The following is a 17466-nucleotide window of genomic DNA, read 5'->3' on the forward strand; positions in this document are numbered from 1 at the left end:
CTAACTCTATCTATTGAGGATACCACAACATTCTGTATGCAGTTTCATAGCGTTTCCGCTAAGTGGAAGCACGCAACAAGACAAGTAGCAGTTTTTGTTTTTTCATGTCCGCTTTTCTGTTTTTCTGTGTTTTTGTGAGCTACTTTCAAGCAAGAAAAAAATGTCTGGTGAATAAATCTTGTGTTTCTTGCACTACAGTAACCACTTACAAACAAACTATCAGCTATAATTTGTGATGTTTAGCGTGCATAGAAAAACGGAACGTTTTTTACGAAAACCAGTGTGATTCACCTGTTCCAGGTTAGGCTTAGCGTACAGCGTGCGGGCTGTTCGGTTCGTGCTGATTGCTTCTTTCTTTTCCTAATGATAAGATGAAGCGTATGACTGCTCAAGGAGCACTTTAATTATTCTGGAGCTTGCCAGAGAACTCTAACAACAGTGATGATGAGCGTCATTCGGAGAGCCTTCCGGATAGTTCTCCAGAAACATCGATTCTCCGGAAACACTCACCACCCAAACTTGACAGGCACGCGATGGCGGTGCCGCTGGTGCTCAACGAGCAAAAAAAAAGTGCGCACGAAGTATATGTACAATATGTGCAACGTTCCGCTGTGTGCAACTTGCTTCGCACCATTTCACAAAAAAATGTGAACTGCCTAAGTGGACAGCGGGACATATAGGTCCCACTTTTTTTTCATAATGAAACACTTCTTGGCATTCAGATTGGTTTTTATAGAATCAAGAAGTGATCAATAGCTCACGAAAGATCTCTTACACAAGATAACAATTGTTTCCTCGTTGTGTCCACCAAAGGGTTAAGCTCTGTAGCATTCTGTTCTGTAGCATTTTGTAGTTCTGTAGCACGTTCTGTAGCATTTAAGCTCTGGGAGAAAACTAGTATTCTACTTAGGCTTTTCTTTTTCCTCGTTTGTGTGTTCTGACTTGATGATACAAAGGTACGCCAGTGCCATAACAGAAGTGTTATCTCACTGACCTTGGTTCTGCCACGGCCATGTGGGGTGCAGCGTTATCTCATTCACCCTGTTTTGTACACATTGTGGGCTCACCAGTTTAAAATTTGTCATATTTTGTGTCTGAAGGTTGGACAAAGCCAAGATGGAACAGGAAACTGCAGTCATATTAAAGCAGAGATTGGAGGATGAAATCCTTGCTGCCAAGGTTGGAAGCTTTTTTTTTTTTTTCTCCTCTTTGCCACATTGTTTTTCAATCATGGAAAGCTATGCTCACCAAGTTGATTAGGAAAGTAATAATGTTGCTAATTGATTGATTAGCAACATAACATTCCTTTGATAGACTCGTGTCTTCGTGTGTGTAAACCGTGTTCCTTCTTTTGTCCATGTTTTTTACACGCAATTTAATGTAAAACCAACAAGCCCAAGTGGAAACCCTACTATCCATGATGCAAAGTATTTCAGAAGAGATTTATTGATCATATTGCTTGATAGCGCGAAGCTTCTTGTGTTTAGTGTTGCCTGCATTACTAGCAGAAAAGCATTAGTACAGTTAAACCTTGATGTAACAAAGTATTTAACTTTTTATAACTTATTTTCCATAGAACACCATGTACAGTAGAACCTCGTTCATACGTTTTGGAAAAAAAGGCGAGAAACATTCACTAATTGGGAAAACGTACAATCCGAATAAATGTATAGACTCATGTGAGGGCCGTACTTTTCTTTGACGAATTGCCGCCGTCACATGGTACCGAAGCTTTTGCTCAAAATGGTGCCACCACAGCCGGTGACTTGTCCACACCTCGGATCTCCGGATGTACCATTGCATCAGAGGTCAATGCGCAGCTCTCCCTAGGAGCACGCAGAAGTACGCAGCACGCAAAAATTCGCCAATGTGTGTTGCATCGGGTCACCGAACGCAATCGCTTCTCTGTTGGAAATCTTTTTTCCAAATTTTGGTCTGCCAAGTTGGAGGTGCGGTCGTTACACGTGTCTATACGGTAACTAAAAAAATTTGACAAACTAAACTGTAGTTGACATCTACTTAACCCTTTGAGGGTCGAATTGTTTTGCCAAATGCGACCCCCCAGGGTCGATTTTTTTTATTGCTGATTTAAATTCTTCGAAAGAATCTATTTCGAAAAAATATGGTCGTAATTTTTTTAAAGTGACAGTAAAGTGAGGAAAAAATTGTTTGTGTTCTAAAATACACAATGTCTATTCGTGAATAAGAAGATAAGCGCGCTGAAAAATGGTTGTGTGCACGTCCGGAAACCGAAACAAGTGAGAAGCCTTCGTCTTATCGCCAACAAGGGGCTATAGAGCTTTTGTGGTCTCCAAAAAAGGAACCGCAAAAACGGCAGCATCGTTTGTGTATATAGGCGGCTGCCTGGGAACAGGTGTAATCGCGCCGCGGTGGGCGATAAACGATCGAGTAACAAGCGGTCACCGTTTGAGAGATTTGAAACCAGATAGCCATCAGTTTAGTGCAACAAGCGGGATCCGCCTCAGGAGAAAACCGTTGCCGCCGGTGCCGCGCGCGCCCGGATGCGCAAGCGAGAGCTGACGCGCCGTTGCCATAAAAAAAAAAAAGAAAAAAAAAACGGAGAGCCATTGGCGCAAGTAAAAATTCCACGTCTTCCCGTCGAGTAGCAGCACATACTAAGCGAAAGAAATGATAGAAAGAAGAGCGGTGTTCTGTGGAAGAGCGCACTTGCCGCCGCCGCGCGCGCCGGGATGCGCGAGCGGTAGCTGACGCGCCGTTGCCATAAAAAAAAAAAAAGATGGCAGTGGCGCAAGTAAAAATTCCACGTGTTCCCGTCAAGTGGCAGCACATACCAAGCGCAAGAAATAATCGAAAGAATCGTGCACTTCGCCACCGCCGCCGCGCGCGCGCGTGCGCCCGGATACGCGAGCGATAGCCGACGCGCCGTTGCAAAAAAAAACAAAAAACGGAGAGGCATTGGCGCAAGTAAAAAATTCCACGTGTTTCCGTCGAGTGGCAGCACATGCCAAGCAAAAGAAATGATCGAAAGAGGCGCACTTTTTAAATGTACAAGCGATACCGTACATGTACGCCATTGACCATTTTGAGGGTGTTCGCGGAGGTCGTACATGTACGATATTGACCCTGAAAGGGTTAATGCAAAGCATTGTGCAAATCGTTCAGGCACGAGACGCCAACGTGCATCGAGCTGGTGGGGCTCTGGCGTCCCCTGACATGCTTTGTTGTTTTCCTATAGGTGAAGCATAAACTTGTATGGGCTCATGGGACACGTCGTCTGCTCCACACTTCCGGTTCAACAGATGGCAGCTGTGGCACACAATTCTCCGTTCGCAGGGCGGTCGCGCTTGCTTTCTCTGCACCTTCGTCTCAAAGCATTTCCCATGCTGCTGATTTCTTGAGCCTGTGAGGGTCACATTAATAACTGCCCTCGAAAGCTGAGCGTAGGCAGCCATTTCAAATATTTATTTATGATTGAATTGCCCAAACACATCTGTTATAGCTATGCGTGCTGTCAGTTTCTCGTTTATCATGGATGACAAGTAGCAATTTCCTGTTCTCACTTCACTTCTCGTTCATGTGAACTGCGAGAGTGATTTTGTAACATCTCAGTCATGAGTATGAAATTTGTGCTAGAAACCGTCTTATACACTGACGTGTTCACCTGTCGTACACATTGGTAAATCTCGTTGCGCAAGTGCGTATAGCTGCAAAGAATCTTGACTTTCCTGAAGAAAAATACCTTCCGCACATTTAGCTTTTTGAATTTTTATATAATTTTACAGTGAACCTTTATACGTTTTGTGCTGTTTACATATAAATCATACATGTGTTGTTTTGTAAAATAACTTGCTGTCCGTGCTACTGATATTTCCTGGAACATGCATGATAACAAAAAGTTGACCACATGGTCGGCATGGTTTAACCATGTTTTAACGTATCTCTTTCTCCAACTTCACCAAAACATTTGTTATAAATGTCTCTAATGCAATAAAAGCTGCAGTATGCCACTTGTGTTTGGGACACTTTGTGATATTTGTATGAGATACGGAACGTAAGGCATGCTAGAAGTGTTTGTCAACTGCAATTGGCTTGCCGCGCACGCTCGAGTCGGTCTTAATATGCTTTCGACGTCTCTTTATAAGGAAAACATTGCAGCTTTGTGACCATTAGGCTAGTGTTCCTCACTCCATGCAACTTTCACAAAATATGCAAGAAAAATTGCAGTCTACGTCTTTTCAATCCTCTCAGTACACCTAGCTCACCTTGCATCAAACACCAAATGAAAGTCACTATATTATGCAAGGTGCTCACCTAAATGGTGTTCCAAGACATTCGATTCGTGCCAAGAAAAAGCTTGAATTGGAACCGCCTGCCTGGCTAATAGTGTCTCCGCTACTAAACCGTGCATGTTTGAATCAGCCTTGTAAAATTGAGATGAAATAATTTTTAAAAATTATTTCGTTCTCACAAACAGAACAAGAAACTGCGACTCATCATTCAAGATCAGCACGAAATTGCAACAACACGCACAGCTAATTCATTCTGTTCGATTGATTCCGGTCAAAGAATTATTTTAAATGATTGCGTATGCTCAGATTGGCACACGTCTCTTTTTCTAGCGCGGCGATGGATGGCTGAGCGCATACGCAGCTCGCGCGGCCTGTTTTAGAGGTCATTTGCGGCATGTGCAAACAGTGAGCGGGCCGAGATTGTGTGGCATCATGTCCGCTGTCTTCCCGTGCATTTAGTACTGGAGGTTGTATAATGCCAAGTTTTAGAGACACTTTGAAACGAGGGGAGACAAAGCATTCGCTACCCTTGTTGGCGCTTTTCATGATAGCTTCGTCCCACTAAGGGCGACACTATCAGCCGTGGGGCCAGAGTGGACGCGAAAGCGTGGCTGGCTTCGATTCGTGCTGCCAATGTGAAGGTATCGTCAACTGAGCATGAAACAGTGTCTTTCGTCGCTGGCTCTCAAATTCAACAAAATGGATTTGGCAATCAGACAAATGAATCCATTTGTCCGATTTTGCAGCCTCTTCCATGCAAGAAAACAATAAATCTGCGGCTGAACGTATTTGCATAAAAGGTTGAATTTCCAATTTTACCAACTTCGTTATATTGAGGTTCAACTGTAATTCCCCATTGTAATATTGTCTTTCAGTTATCATGAGGGCTACAGAAGAAGGAATTCATTTTACCACGATGCTCATTATACCATTTGTTCATTCTAGTGTGATGCTTTTATTTTTTTCAACATCATTGTGACTAAACATACCGTATTTACTCGAATCTAGGCCGACTCCGATTCTAAGCCGACCCCCCAAAAGTTCGAAGTCCGAAAAAAAAAAAAAAAAAAACTTACCTCGAATGTAGGCCGAACGAAAAAGCGAGGACAGCATTCGCAAAATGAAACAGCATTTATTAAATTTGAACATGCCGAGCTCATTCTATGTCACCATCGCTGCTAGCCTCGTCGCTATCTTCTTTACTGCTGACATCTTCAAACAGTGCGCTATATTCAGTACCATCCAGCGCATTAGAGATGCTGCATTTTTGGAAGGAGCGCATGTTGCGGCGCACGCAAAAACCATCTCCCGTGGCCCCCTCCAACGACAGACCGATGCCGAAGTTCCGCCCGGTTTGAACGTTTGACGATGCGTCTACGGCTAGCACAACTACCGTATTTACTCGATTCTCACGCTTCCTCAATTGTAACGCGCGCCCGTTTTCCGTGAGGAAAAATTTGGAAAAATAGATTTCCTCCCGATGCACTGATGTTGCGATGAATAAAAAAAGTCGCAGTTTCGCCCGAAAGGCGATGCATCGAATGCGGTAGCAAATTAGTAGACCGCTATTAACAAGCACGGTGTCACGCGCGCTCAAGCAAACATGAACACACCTCGCTCTTTGACCGCGGAAACGAACTGTCAAAACGCTGGAGACGAAGCGCGCCTTCGTGCTAGCATGCCTCTCGCTTCAACGCGGCGAGAACACGGCGCGCGGCGGACTTTACCAGTCGCAGATTGCTTTCAAGATAGGGCCAAGCCTGATCGTATCGCCGGAGTGGATCGTCGCAGATTACGTCCTGCTTCGGTCCACTGAAACCGTTCCGCATTGGTTTGCTGGCGAAAATCCTCTCCTGTTTGCGCCAGTCCCGCTTGCAAGTTTCGGATTCTCCGAACGCCCGTGATGCGGCCCGATTTCCGGTCCGTCTCCGCACAGATGATCACTTTCCTTTTTAACGCGGCATCATGATGAACTCGGTACTTCATGCTGATAGATAGAGCAGACGCTGAGAACGTGAAGACAGACGGTAGACTATTGCCTAAGCACGTGTACTGCAGCACACGGAGGAAGCTTCCGCATGCTACGGTAGCTAGGCACGACGCGCGTGCGAGGCAGCCATTTCAAAATGCCGACGCAGATTTAGGGTCGTGTTGAAAGTGCGCGTTAGATTCGAGTAAATACAGTATTCATTTAGAAAGCGGCACTATAGTGGCATCGCCCATTTGGTGCCATTACGATAACGCCACACCGCGCGCCGATGCTGCACCATACCAATACTACCGATACGACGCAAGTCAAACCGTCAAAATGGCGACGTCGCTCGTGTACTTCAGCTGGCTACTGGCGCGGCTAGTAGCGGCTGCGATACTGACTTTTCTAGATGGCGCTAACTATGCACCATATTTATCAGTTTCAGTTAAAAACTGGCGCGTTTTTTAAAATCCTCGAATCTAAGCCGACCCTAGAGTTTCGTATGTGATTATTTGAAAAAAACTATCGGCCTAGATTCGAATAAATACGGTACGTTTTATTATCTGCTGTTTTTTTCGTGCAAGAATTAAGGATTAGCTGTGTTTGAACACTGAGATACCAATTTAAGAAGTTTTCAGTCCATGTTGGAAAGCCCCAGAGGGTCGAGATGAATGGCGCAAGGCCTTTTACTACATCTTTATAATACTCTGGGCATCTCTTCATCACATCAGATAGAGCAGTCTTACTATGACACTTTTGGATTTCGCCAGGTCATTGCGATTTCCTTTTTTTTTTCCCCCTTTTTTTCCTTCAACTCTACTGTAGCAAGAACGAGAGTTGTGGAGCTCGGCGGACCCTGAGCAGACGCGGACCATTGTAGAGTGCCTGCAGGAGGAAGTGCGGACGTTGCGGGAGCAGCTGGCCACGGCACAGGCGGCACTGAGCTCGGCAATGAGGTCTGGAAGTACAGGTGCCTGGATGCCCCCACCGTCCTTGCAGCACTGGCTGCAGCTGACGCACGAGCTGGAATTGCGCCACTACAACGCCAAGAAGACAGCCGCCGAGAAGCAGCTTCTGGCAGCTAAGGAAGGGGTCAGTCCGTGCTTTGCCTACGTTTGATTGGCTTAGTGGTAAAACGTAGCGGTGCATGCAGCTACAGTGGAGTCTCGTTGATACCATTTGGCATATCTCTTTCGGGTTAATATGTTTCTTTTTTCTTTTTCCGGCCAACGTCCCATAGGAGCAATGTATTGTCATACGGTTATTGCGATCGTGTTTTCACCTGAAATCGGATAATGCGACTGCAGAAGTGGGCTTTTACTGGCATTTCTACAACTCGTAGCCTTATTTATTTATTTCAAAGTACTTTACACACGCCCCAAGGGGAGCTTTGAGTATGGGGGGCATCATAGAACAAATGACGAACAGAAAATTGATACATGAGAGCAAAAAATGTTTACAATTATACCATGTTTGCAAAACATGTGCTAGTTTAAATGACATTCCAACGACTCACGAACGTGTTAAGTCCCAGCCATACTGGAGGAAAACACACACGGCACGCCACCACCGCTAAAACGTTGCTGCGGCAGTGTGGCAGCACCGACTGGGGGTGCACCGCTTCTCAGTTGAGTGAGGAAATGGCGACTTCTTTTTTTTTAATTTTCAGAACTTTTTTATGGACATTGAAAAAATAAGCTTGGCACAAGCAGACAAGCTATTTCAACGTTGCTGAAGAAAAGTGCGTTGGCTGCAGTTTGTGTGACGTCGAGTGATGCTGCTCCGCATAACGTGTTATGTGGAGCATTATCACTCGACACCACACGAACCTTTGCAGTTGAGTTTGTCACCGAGTATGCCTATTTTCATACTTTTTGGAGCTTGCATTGGATTATGCAATATTCAGGTGATGTGTTTTATTTTCTGTTTCCCGGGAACATCGTAACGAGATTTCGCTGTATTTGAATTTTTCTAGTAGTGAATCGAATACAGCATGCATTCATTGTAACAAGCCTTAATAGTGACTAAGATTTTTGTCTGTGTAAAGGAAGTATGCAGAAAAAAATTGAAAAAAATTCAAGCGCGTCATCTTTCTTCGGGTAGCCAATGACTGAAGACCAGCCCTTTGAATCAGTGTCGTTACTGATCACTTCCTGTCAGAACATGAAAAAATGAATCTGACGGCCATTTTTTGAATTCATCCAATTAATGTGTTTTTGGCTGTGTGGGTCCCAGACTATACCAGCATACTCTCCAAAGTCAGTCTAACAATTGCTTTATATATGTCATTATCTTGACATCAAGTATGGCATCCATTAATTTGTGTTTTAATAGACCAAATTTATTCCAAGCGGATCCAGTAATGTTTTCTTTGTGCTTAGTATAATTGAGTTGTTAGTAATTGTTACACTGACATACTTCGTTTGAGTAATATGCTTAGTTTCAATATCTCGTAGGATGTAAGTATAATTTAAAGGCGCTTTTTTGGTTGTGATGATTGAAATGGGGTTTGCTTTTTCCATTGATAGGTCCTTTTAGTTGCGATGGCTGTTGTCATTGCTATCTTGTCGTTGCATGTGAGGGTCAAGCAGATGCTGAAGTGGCTTAACAACAATGCAATAACAATTATGAAGGCAGCAACAATAGTTGTTGACAGTAGCACGATGGGAAAGACAGATAGACAAACACAAACCCAGTTTTGAGCACTTAACTGCTGTAGCAGTAAGCAGTATAACAGCCACGCCTGAAAGCGAATTCGTTGTGCTGCGAATTCGTTGTGCTGCGAATTCGTTGTGCTGCGAATTTGTTGTACTGAGCATGGACTGTACTTGTCAGCATACCTTTTTTTTTGCTTTTAGCTTTAGATGACATTTTTTCCTCCGTATATTTTTCCCCTTTCTTTTTATGTCTGCATAGTTTACTTTTGCATATGTGCATTTTCTAGGTCCTTCACGCAGAACCATTTAGGATCGTGTGCGCTGTATTTAGCCAATTTATGTAAGCAGTGCATGTTTCTTATGCTGTTCAACTTCCCTTTTTTCGCACAGTGTGAAAAACTTCGCAAGAAACGTGGGAGCTTCATGGGGTCTTTTCGCATTGCGCATGGGAGTTCCATCGACGACATCGACAACCGAATCCTTCAGGCCAAGTAAAGCATCTTTAATGCCATTCTTCTACTGTATATATCTTTATACAACAGGAAGAATCACTTGGGATGCTGCATATCATCAATAGACTTTTGGATAGGGCTGTGCAAATACCAAATACCGAATTTACTTGCGTAATGAATGCACCTCCTACTTTTCCAATCAAGAAGTGTGTTCTTTCTTTTCCTCGCATAATGAACGCACCCTGAACTTGCTGCCGTGAAGTAGGAGAGACACAGTACGATTCGGTGTCCGATATGGCATCCGGCGGGTACAATTGTATCGGACACCGTATCAGACGCCGAATCATACCGTGTGTCTCATTTATTGTGATGGCAATCATATGGATACTGCAGGCATATTTTTGCTGTTGGCGCCGATGCTTGCGGCTCAATCACCCGTGTTCGAGGGAGGAAACTCGCCATTTTCCGTCTCGCGCATCGCACTGGGGGGGGGGCAGCGCAGCAACTGCAAAGCGATCTGCGTCGGGGGTAGAGTCTAGGTGTGACAGCGGCTTATACCTTTGTGCGTGCTGCCTTCTCGCTGTTCAGTTTGCGTTGAAGCGATACACAGCACAAAGGTCACTTTGCTTTGCTGTTGCTGCCACCCTTGCTCACGCCAGCGTTTTGACAGCGAGTGTCCGCAGTCATCGAGTGTGATGTGTTCATGTTTGCCTGTGCGCGCTGACACCGTGTCTGTTAATTTACATAGTTAATGTATGTTTACAAGTTTATACGTCCAATAAAACTACTGTCCTCACTTCATATAACTGTCTACGCATTTGCTATCGCAATCGTTGGTTCGCATTTGGGCGAAACAGACTCTTTTAAAGGTGGACGCGGAAAAAAAATTGCTCAAAATTTCGCACAGCATAATGAGCGTACCCCTAAACTTTGCGCATATTTTTCGAAAAAAAAAGTGCCTTCATTATTCAAGTAAATACGGTGGTTGCGTTTTTGTCGTTAGTGTGGACGTATCTTAACCCGGCACGGAGCGGCGGACGTCCGGTTGCCATGGCTCCGTGACGTCGCCCTCGTTGCTCTTGATTGGTTCATCTCGCGGCACGCGGCACTTGCCGCAGAAATGGGAGACCCATTTCGCGCGGCACGCCATAAAACCCGCGATTCCTGCCGCTTTTGCCGTGCGCGGCATGACGCGCGTTTGAAGCATCGCGCGCATGAAGCACCGCAAAGTCGCCGTTCATAATCGCGTCGATAGTGGCCGCGTTGCGACAGTTGTTTCAGTTTGACTCGGTGCAAAGCTGTTGAGGATGAAGAGCACCGGCTACATCGCGATGGACGTGCAATCTGTTGGCGGTCAGCTTACTGGCGAAAAAAATAATCGGGATGTGCGCGCGGTAGTGCAAAGCGTGTTGCAAATGATGGCGCGCGCCGCGGCCGTGCTGCGAAGGAAGTCGCGAGGCCTCAATCGCCGCTGCCAATCAGTCACGAGAGGACGAGAATTGCAGCTTCCGCACTGCTTTTGTGCAAAATAGCAAAAGGATTTGCTCATCCATTACACTAATAAAATCGTGCTGACGTAGTAAGCATTTGCTTATTTTTTTCTGGATACCCTGATAATTCGGCATTCGGTTAATTCGGACATTTTTTTTTTCAGTCACGTGACATTCAAGTTAACTAGGTTTTACTGTAATATGCGATATACTTTTCTAACTATTCGATTCGAAATTATTCGAACAAATCACTTTTCACTTCGAATTCGCTTCGAACCTCAAATTCACTATTCGCCCATCCCTACCGCCGAGGACCATGGTGATGTGGACTGCGCCGCTTCATTTCGGTTGAATGCTAGTGCCGTTCTTGCTCTTCTACGGCGTGCATTTGTGGTGCTTTAACGTGGTCAGCGCCAACAGTAAAGAGTACTCAAATTTTCTAATTTCATCACCCCACCTAGTTTTCTGCCGTCCTCGACTGCACTTCTTTTTCCTTGGTGACCTGAAATGCATGTTGTCGTTGCATAGTGTTTTGAACCGAAACTAAATTGAGCTAGTGGGCCAGGCCGGAATATGATGCCTACAACGCTGGCAGAGTGAAACATGATGCTCACTTCGTTCCGCCTGCAGCAGGGAACGGCGGCATGTTTGGGTTATCGCCTTTTCAAAGTGCACAGTACGCTTCCAATGGCACTGTGCCCCACGCGCTCGGGAACAGATAAGTGAAGATGTTTATTGTATTAGAGTTGGCGGTGATAGCTGTGAATGCGGTGCGCGACAACCCGGGAGGAGGTTTGCTGGTACAGGAATAGGAAACTGAGTGCACGTTGGCGTTTGCATGTGAGTTTCTATTGCAGTAGAATAATCTCTGTAACAAAGCATGTCCGACCAATTTTATTGCGATAGCAATTATATGGACACTCAAAAGCAGATTTCTGCCGTCGCCGTCGCCGTGAGGTTCCGTATGACGTCATTTGGAGATGAAATCGTCGCCGCGCGCCGAACGCTGTACGTGCGAGTGAAAGGGCGCGAGGGGCACGTCTTTCACGGGGAGTGAACGCACGGCGGAGAACAAACGCGCGTTCTGCGCCGTGCTCGCTTAAGGGCTGCAGAAGTAGGCGTCTCTTTTCTCCTTTACAATCACCATATATGTAGAGCAAACGCGCCTTCTTCAGACGCGCGAGAGGCCGTGGGGGAGGGGGAGGGAAGGGAGGCGACGTTTAGCTGCGGCACCAAGTGCCTATTTATATCAGAGGCTCCAGCAACAGTCACCAACGCCGCACGAATTTTGAGCTAACGCGGGCAAAACGCCGATGGCGTCGACAACAGTTCTGCGTGTTGTTGCTACCAAAGCCGCTCACCTTACTTCGTATGACATTGCTGTGTTGCTATCGCATTCATTGCTTCGCCCTTAGGGCGAAACTGTGACATTTTTTTAGATTTCCTTTTTATATGTGATGAGTCATTATATTCGTGCCAGTTATATTGAGGTTTGACTGTAGTGTTTGAGTGAGTGCATCCTGTTTTGCAGGGCTGCATTGTCGGAGGTGACGAAGGACCTGCAGGAGCGGCTGCAACGCTGGAAGCAGATAGAGCGACTCTGTGGCTTCTCTATTGTCAACAACCAGGGGCTGGGCTCACTGGAGACAATGCTACGAGGTTCTTTCCTCAATGGCAGTGCTGCCTCCTCTTTGCCCCACTCCTATTCCGTTGGTGCGTTTGGCACTTACTGTGGCAGTCTCAGACAGGGTTCGTTCACCGCTTCAAAACCCCTTACTTGAGGTCCTAGAATTTGTTTTTGTAATGGGGCACAGTAGTCGAGCAGGTACAGTGGAAGAAACTTGATCTTACATTTGTGTTCTTTTCTCTAGATTGCAGGCGGAACATTTTCAAATGAGGCTGTATCCTGCAAATGTATTGCTAGGCATTACAAAACAGGATGGGAGCTGCTGTTCATCAAAGGGGACTTAATTGGATGGATTGTCTTTAGTGCTAGATTTGAGAAGTTGGGGCAGGTCAGTGCGTGTTTTTGAAAACTTTAGGAAGTGCACACAAAGCAACCAGTTCATTTCTTGAGCATTTTTTCTATCTACGAGTTTATCGTCATAGACAGAAAAGTTCTACAGACTGATGCAGTAAGGCACCCAGTTCAGAATGCTTAAGTCTATAGACAAGATAGGACATAGAGGTAAGCTGCTGGGACTGTCCAACAGTATTAACTGCATGCAAACAAAATGTCACCTATAACAGTTATATTAATACTTGGCTGCATGGTGCCCTGTGTTCTCACACATGGAATGTGTCTGCACTGTAAAGCGTGCCACCACACTTTACTGTGCTACAATTGAACCTTGTTGTAATGAACAAGTATCTAAGTAAAGCTAAAATTATCACCAATTATTGGCGTGTAACAAATATACATGCTTATAATAAATATTGAATGCTATAATGAGGGTTTTTTTCATGTTGGGTGTGATTTCATTATAACAAGGTTTGGCTGTATTTGTGTTTGCTCATAACCATTTTTCTAACTTTTTGTGCCATTACTGTGCCACTGCATGCTTAGAAGAAGTATTCATATTAGACTGAGAAAGCGTAGGAGTGAGGATCAACGGCGAATATCTCGGCAATCTTCGGTTTGCAGATGACATTGTCCTGTTCAGCAACAATGGGGACGAATTATAACAAATGATTGAGGACCTTAACCGAGAAAGTATGAGTGGGTTTGAAGATTAATGTGCAAAAAACAAAGATAATGTTCAATAGCCTGGCAAGAGAGCAAGAATTCAGAATCGCCAGACAGCCTCTAGAGTCTGTAAAGCAGTATGTTTATCTAGGTCAATTACTCACAGGGGAGACCCTGGTCATGAGAAGGAAATTTACCAAAGAATAAAATTAAGTTGGAGTGCATACGGCAGGCATTGCCAAATCCTGACTAGGAGCTTACCACTGTCGTTGAAAAGAAAATTGCACATTCATTGCATTCTACAAGTGCTAACATATGGGGCAGAAACTTGGAAGTTAACAAAGGAGCTTGAGAGCAAGTTAAGGACAGCGCAAAGAGAAATGGAGTGAAAAATGTTAGGTCTGACGTTAAGTGACAGGAAGAGTGTGGATCAGAGAGCAAACGGGGATAGCCGCTATTCTAGTTGACATTAAGAGGAAAGCTGGGCAGGCCATGTAATGCGTAGGGTCGATAACTGATGAACTATTGGAGTTACAGAATGGGTGCCAAGAGAAGGGAAGCACAGTCGAGGACGGCAGAAAACTAGGTGGGGTGATGAAATTGGGAAATTTGCAGGTAGAAATTGGAACCAGCTTGCGCAAGACAGAGGTAGCTGGAGATCGCTGGGAGAGGCCTTCGTCCTGCAGTGGATATAAAAATAGGCTTAGGGTGATGATGATGATCTACATTAAAGGGACACTAAAAAGAGAAATATCAGCTGTGTTGGTAAATTAGCCTCCTAGAACCACACGAATGCCACGCTTGACATGAGTGGAGGCTAGCTAAGCCAGAAACGATGGAAAAACGATAGAGGGGTGGTGATGCTGCATTAAGGTTTCTGCACTAGTTTGCCATGACATCATTGATTTTGAGGACACCTGTTTGGCACTATGTAAATTTGTATCTGTCAAGATGTACTACATTGTATTTCAAAGGAGCTGAAGACTGAAGTTGGCAAGTTTCAAGAACATTTACTGAGCTACAATAGCCCAAATGCTATAAAATACCTTGAAATTAACGTCATTCACCAGCCCTCGGGTTTAGGGCAGGAAATTCGAAAAGTTGAACTTTGAGCTTCATTTTCTCTTCTAATAGTCAACCTATTACTGCAAAATCAATGAAAATAGAGTTCTTAAATGTATGTTAGCTGTGTTAACTGATTTAGCGTTTCTCTTTAGTGTCCCTTTAAAGTTGCAACACGGGGGGGGGGGGGTTAGATAATATAGCAGCATGTACAGGGGCTAAACTGTTAGGGCAGAATAATTATCGTGGGAATTCGAACGAGTGAAGTTCATTAATATTGTTCTAATTTAACACAGATTTACCATCGTTTCTGTTTCAGTTGATTCTGATATAATTTCTCATCCTGTGTCTTCATCCAGTTACTGTGCATGGCACGTAGCACCGTAGAAATGATGCCTGTTGTTAGGTTGTTTCTGATTGCCACATGGGCATCACATACAAGTAGACAGGTGGCGATTAAGTGAAGAAATTTAAGGTCTGAAATGAATGAATTTGTGCCCATCAAAAACATTATACAACTCTGAAGCAGTGATCGTGATAGCATAGTCGGCGGTTGTTTAATTGAGTGACATGGCATACAATAGGCCTGTATTTAAGCTGAGATAAGAGATCAGCCAAGGGTGATTATTGCAATAACTCTGAAACTTGCATGTAACGCATCAGTTTGATAAACAAGCATGTCTTTATACGAGTGCCTGCAACAGTTAGTACACAAGGAAAGTTGATGTAATTTGCATGTATCTGGAAAGAACGGAGACAAAGCACATGGCAATGTAGCACAAGCAGTGCAATTTGTCAAGCAGCAATAAGGCAGTAACTTATGCTGAACAAGAAGCGATCCATAAGAGACTCTGCAAAGTTGTAATTTCATTTGATGTGTGAGCTTCAGATTGACAAGCTGATACCTTTTTTCAGGCAAGAAAATGACCCGTTCAGGCAGCGAAGGTACGTTGGCCGAGGAAGAATCTCCTTTTGGGATCAGCGCTGGTGAGTTTTTGCATGTGTTGTGTATGCAATTCCTTCAAATATCTTGTATATGGGCTTGTGCAATTATTCAATATTTCTAATATTCCATAGAATTATGTGTTATTCGATATTCACTTCTGCTCGAATTCAGTATTTTTGAAGTATTTAAAACGAACGATTATATATATTTTTTGTGTAAAGCCGTATCCCCAATTACAACACCCCGGGAAAAAATATATATATGCGCGTATAACTTGCAGAAATCTCTGCATACAACACCTGCATCTTGTAAAAACTGTCTCCATTTGCGGATGCGCGAATCGGCCACGTCGTATCTTCAGCCAGCAGCTCTGTTCCCCACCTCATTCGAGAACTTCGCCCTAAAGGTGGTTTCACGGCATTGTGGCCCGGGCCGCAATGCCATGAACCACACCTCGAGGTGAACTTCACACTGCCATGAAGCCACACCTCAAGTCGAAAATTGCATATAACCCACACCCCAATTTTAATGTTGAATTGTTTAATTTTTGGTGCATGTTATGCGTACAAAAATATGGTAAATTTTACTTCTTAATCTACAACTTTGGTTTTGGTGAGCAAGTTCCATCGCATAGCTCATAACCTAAGGCAAAGACCAATTCGCTTGCAGTCACAGACTGATTTCTGCACCTTCTCGGTTATTCAAACATATTATAAGGGGTATGTGAATATTAGAAAATTTTGAATATTATCAAATATAATATTTTTAATACAGTCGATCCCGGAGATATTAAACTCGGATATATTGAGTTATTGTCTCTATCGAAAAGTAATAACTTCCTCTTAGAAATCCCACGCAAAGGTATAGCACTGTACTACGCATATATTAAACGTTCGCCACCACATTCAATATATCGAATGCTGCACCGCGCCTAGCCCCTGCAAGTTCGCTTCTCCTAGATAGATTTTTTTTTTTTCGAAAGTTCGCCCAACGGCATAAACTATTAAATATAAAAATGTAGATAGAAACTTTATTGATGAAAAGGGAAATAGGGCAGAGGAGTGGATGGTCAGTCTTTTAGTCCGGGGCCCCACTGGCTTTAGCCGTCCGCTGGACCTGATCCAGTAGAGACAGCTGCTCCTCCAGGTCCTAGCTGGACAGTTGTTTCCCACTGCTCCAGGTTTAAGATTCTCTGTATGCTTAACTGTGTTTTAAGTGTCTGTGGCTTTTGTGTGCAGCCCCATGATACGTGATGTAAAGTGGGGCTACCCTTGCACCACAGGCATTTAATCTTAGGGTACCAGTCAGGAAACATGGCGTTTTGTCTTTTCAGGAGCGGAAAAACACCCATCTGTATTTTTCTAAGATCTCTTGCATCCTCCCCACTTAGCTCTCTGTGGGGAGGGGCGTATTTTTGACAGTCGAGAAGCTGGTGAGCTAAGATTTCCCTAGTGCATTTGGGGGTTCCTGCCGAATTGGTCTTTGCGTCTGTCTGCTGGAGGAGTGGTACCGAGTTTGGGTTTTCGGCAACCACTCGATTAGTCGTACCTCAAGCTAGTGTTAGTGTGTCTGAACGGCATTTTTAAGGGTTCTGCGAGCGGCGAAAACAAATCCGACCATAACTCCGACTTGGACAGATCTTTGCATTAGTTTGGATTTAACAAAACCACCGCACGCCACAATGCCGCCCTTCGCAAAAATCAGATACATTCGGAAAATGTGCAAACATTAAACTGCAGAACCACAGGGTAAACCAAGTGCTGGCTTGCAAGGCATGCATCTTTCCGCTACATTGCTGCCCGTGCACCATTGCCTTTCTGATGTGCAGCTCCACAGCCATTGTCATGGGGAAAAAAATTCAAAATGCTGCTGAAAGCCTTCGTTTAGTCATCTGGTCATTGATACAAAAAGACGAAAACGCGCCATTGAA

The 17466-nt window shown here is 44.4% G+C and overlaps 1 protein-coding gene across 9 annotated transcripts in view; it reads left to right on the forward strand.

Annotated features, from left to right (window-relative positions):
• Window positions 1–17466, forward strand: part of LOC119449726 (stromal interaction molecule homolog) — a 54145-nt gene that overhangs the window by 14129 nt on the left and 22550 nt on the right. For 4 of the 9 annotated variants that reach the window (XM_037712963.2, XM_037712967.2, XM_037712970.2 and 1 more), the window contains exons 7-11: window positions 1101–1179; window positions 7069–7335; window positions 9291–9391; window positions 12374–12591; window positions 15506–15577. In XM_037712963.2, coding sequence (XP_037568891.1) covers window positions 1101–1179; window positions 7069–7335; window positions 9291–9391; window positions 12374–12591; window positions 15506–15577 — 737 coding nt within the window. The remainder of the gene's footprint in view (window positions 1–1100; window positions 1180–7068; window positions 7336–9290; window positions 9392–12373; window positions 12592–15505; window positions 15578–17466) is intronic. The other 5 variants (XM_037712965.2, XM_037712971.2, XM_037712968.2 and 2 more) reach the window with 2 other exon arrangements.

The sequence above is a fragment of the Dermacentor silvarum genome, chromosome 4 (genome assembly GCF_013339745.2).
Source record: "Dermacentor silvarum isolate Dsil-2018 chromosome 4, BIME_Dsil_1.4, whole genome shotgun sequence".
In the NCBI taxonomy this organism is placed as follows: domain Eukaryota; kingdom Metazoa; phylum Arthropoda; class Arachnida; order Ixodida; family Ixodidae; genus Dermacentor; species Dermacentor silvarum.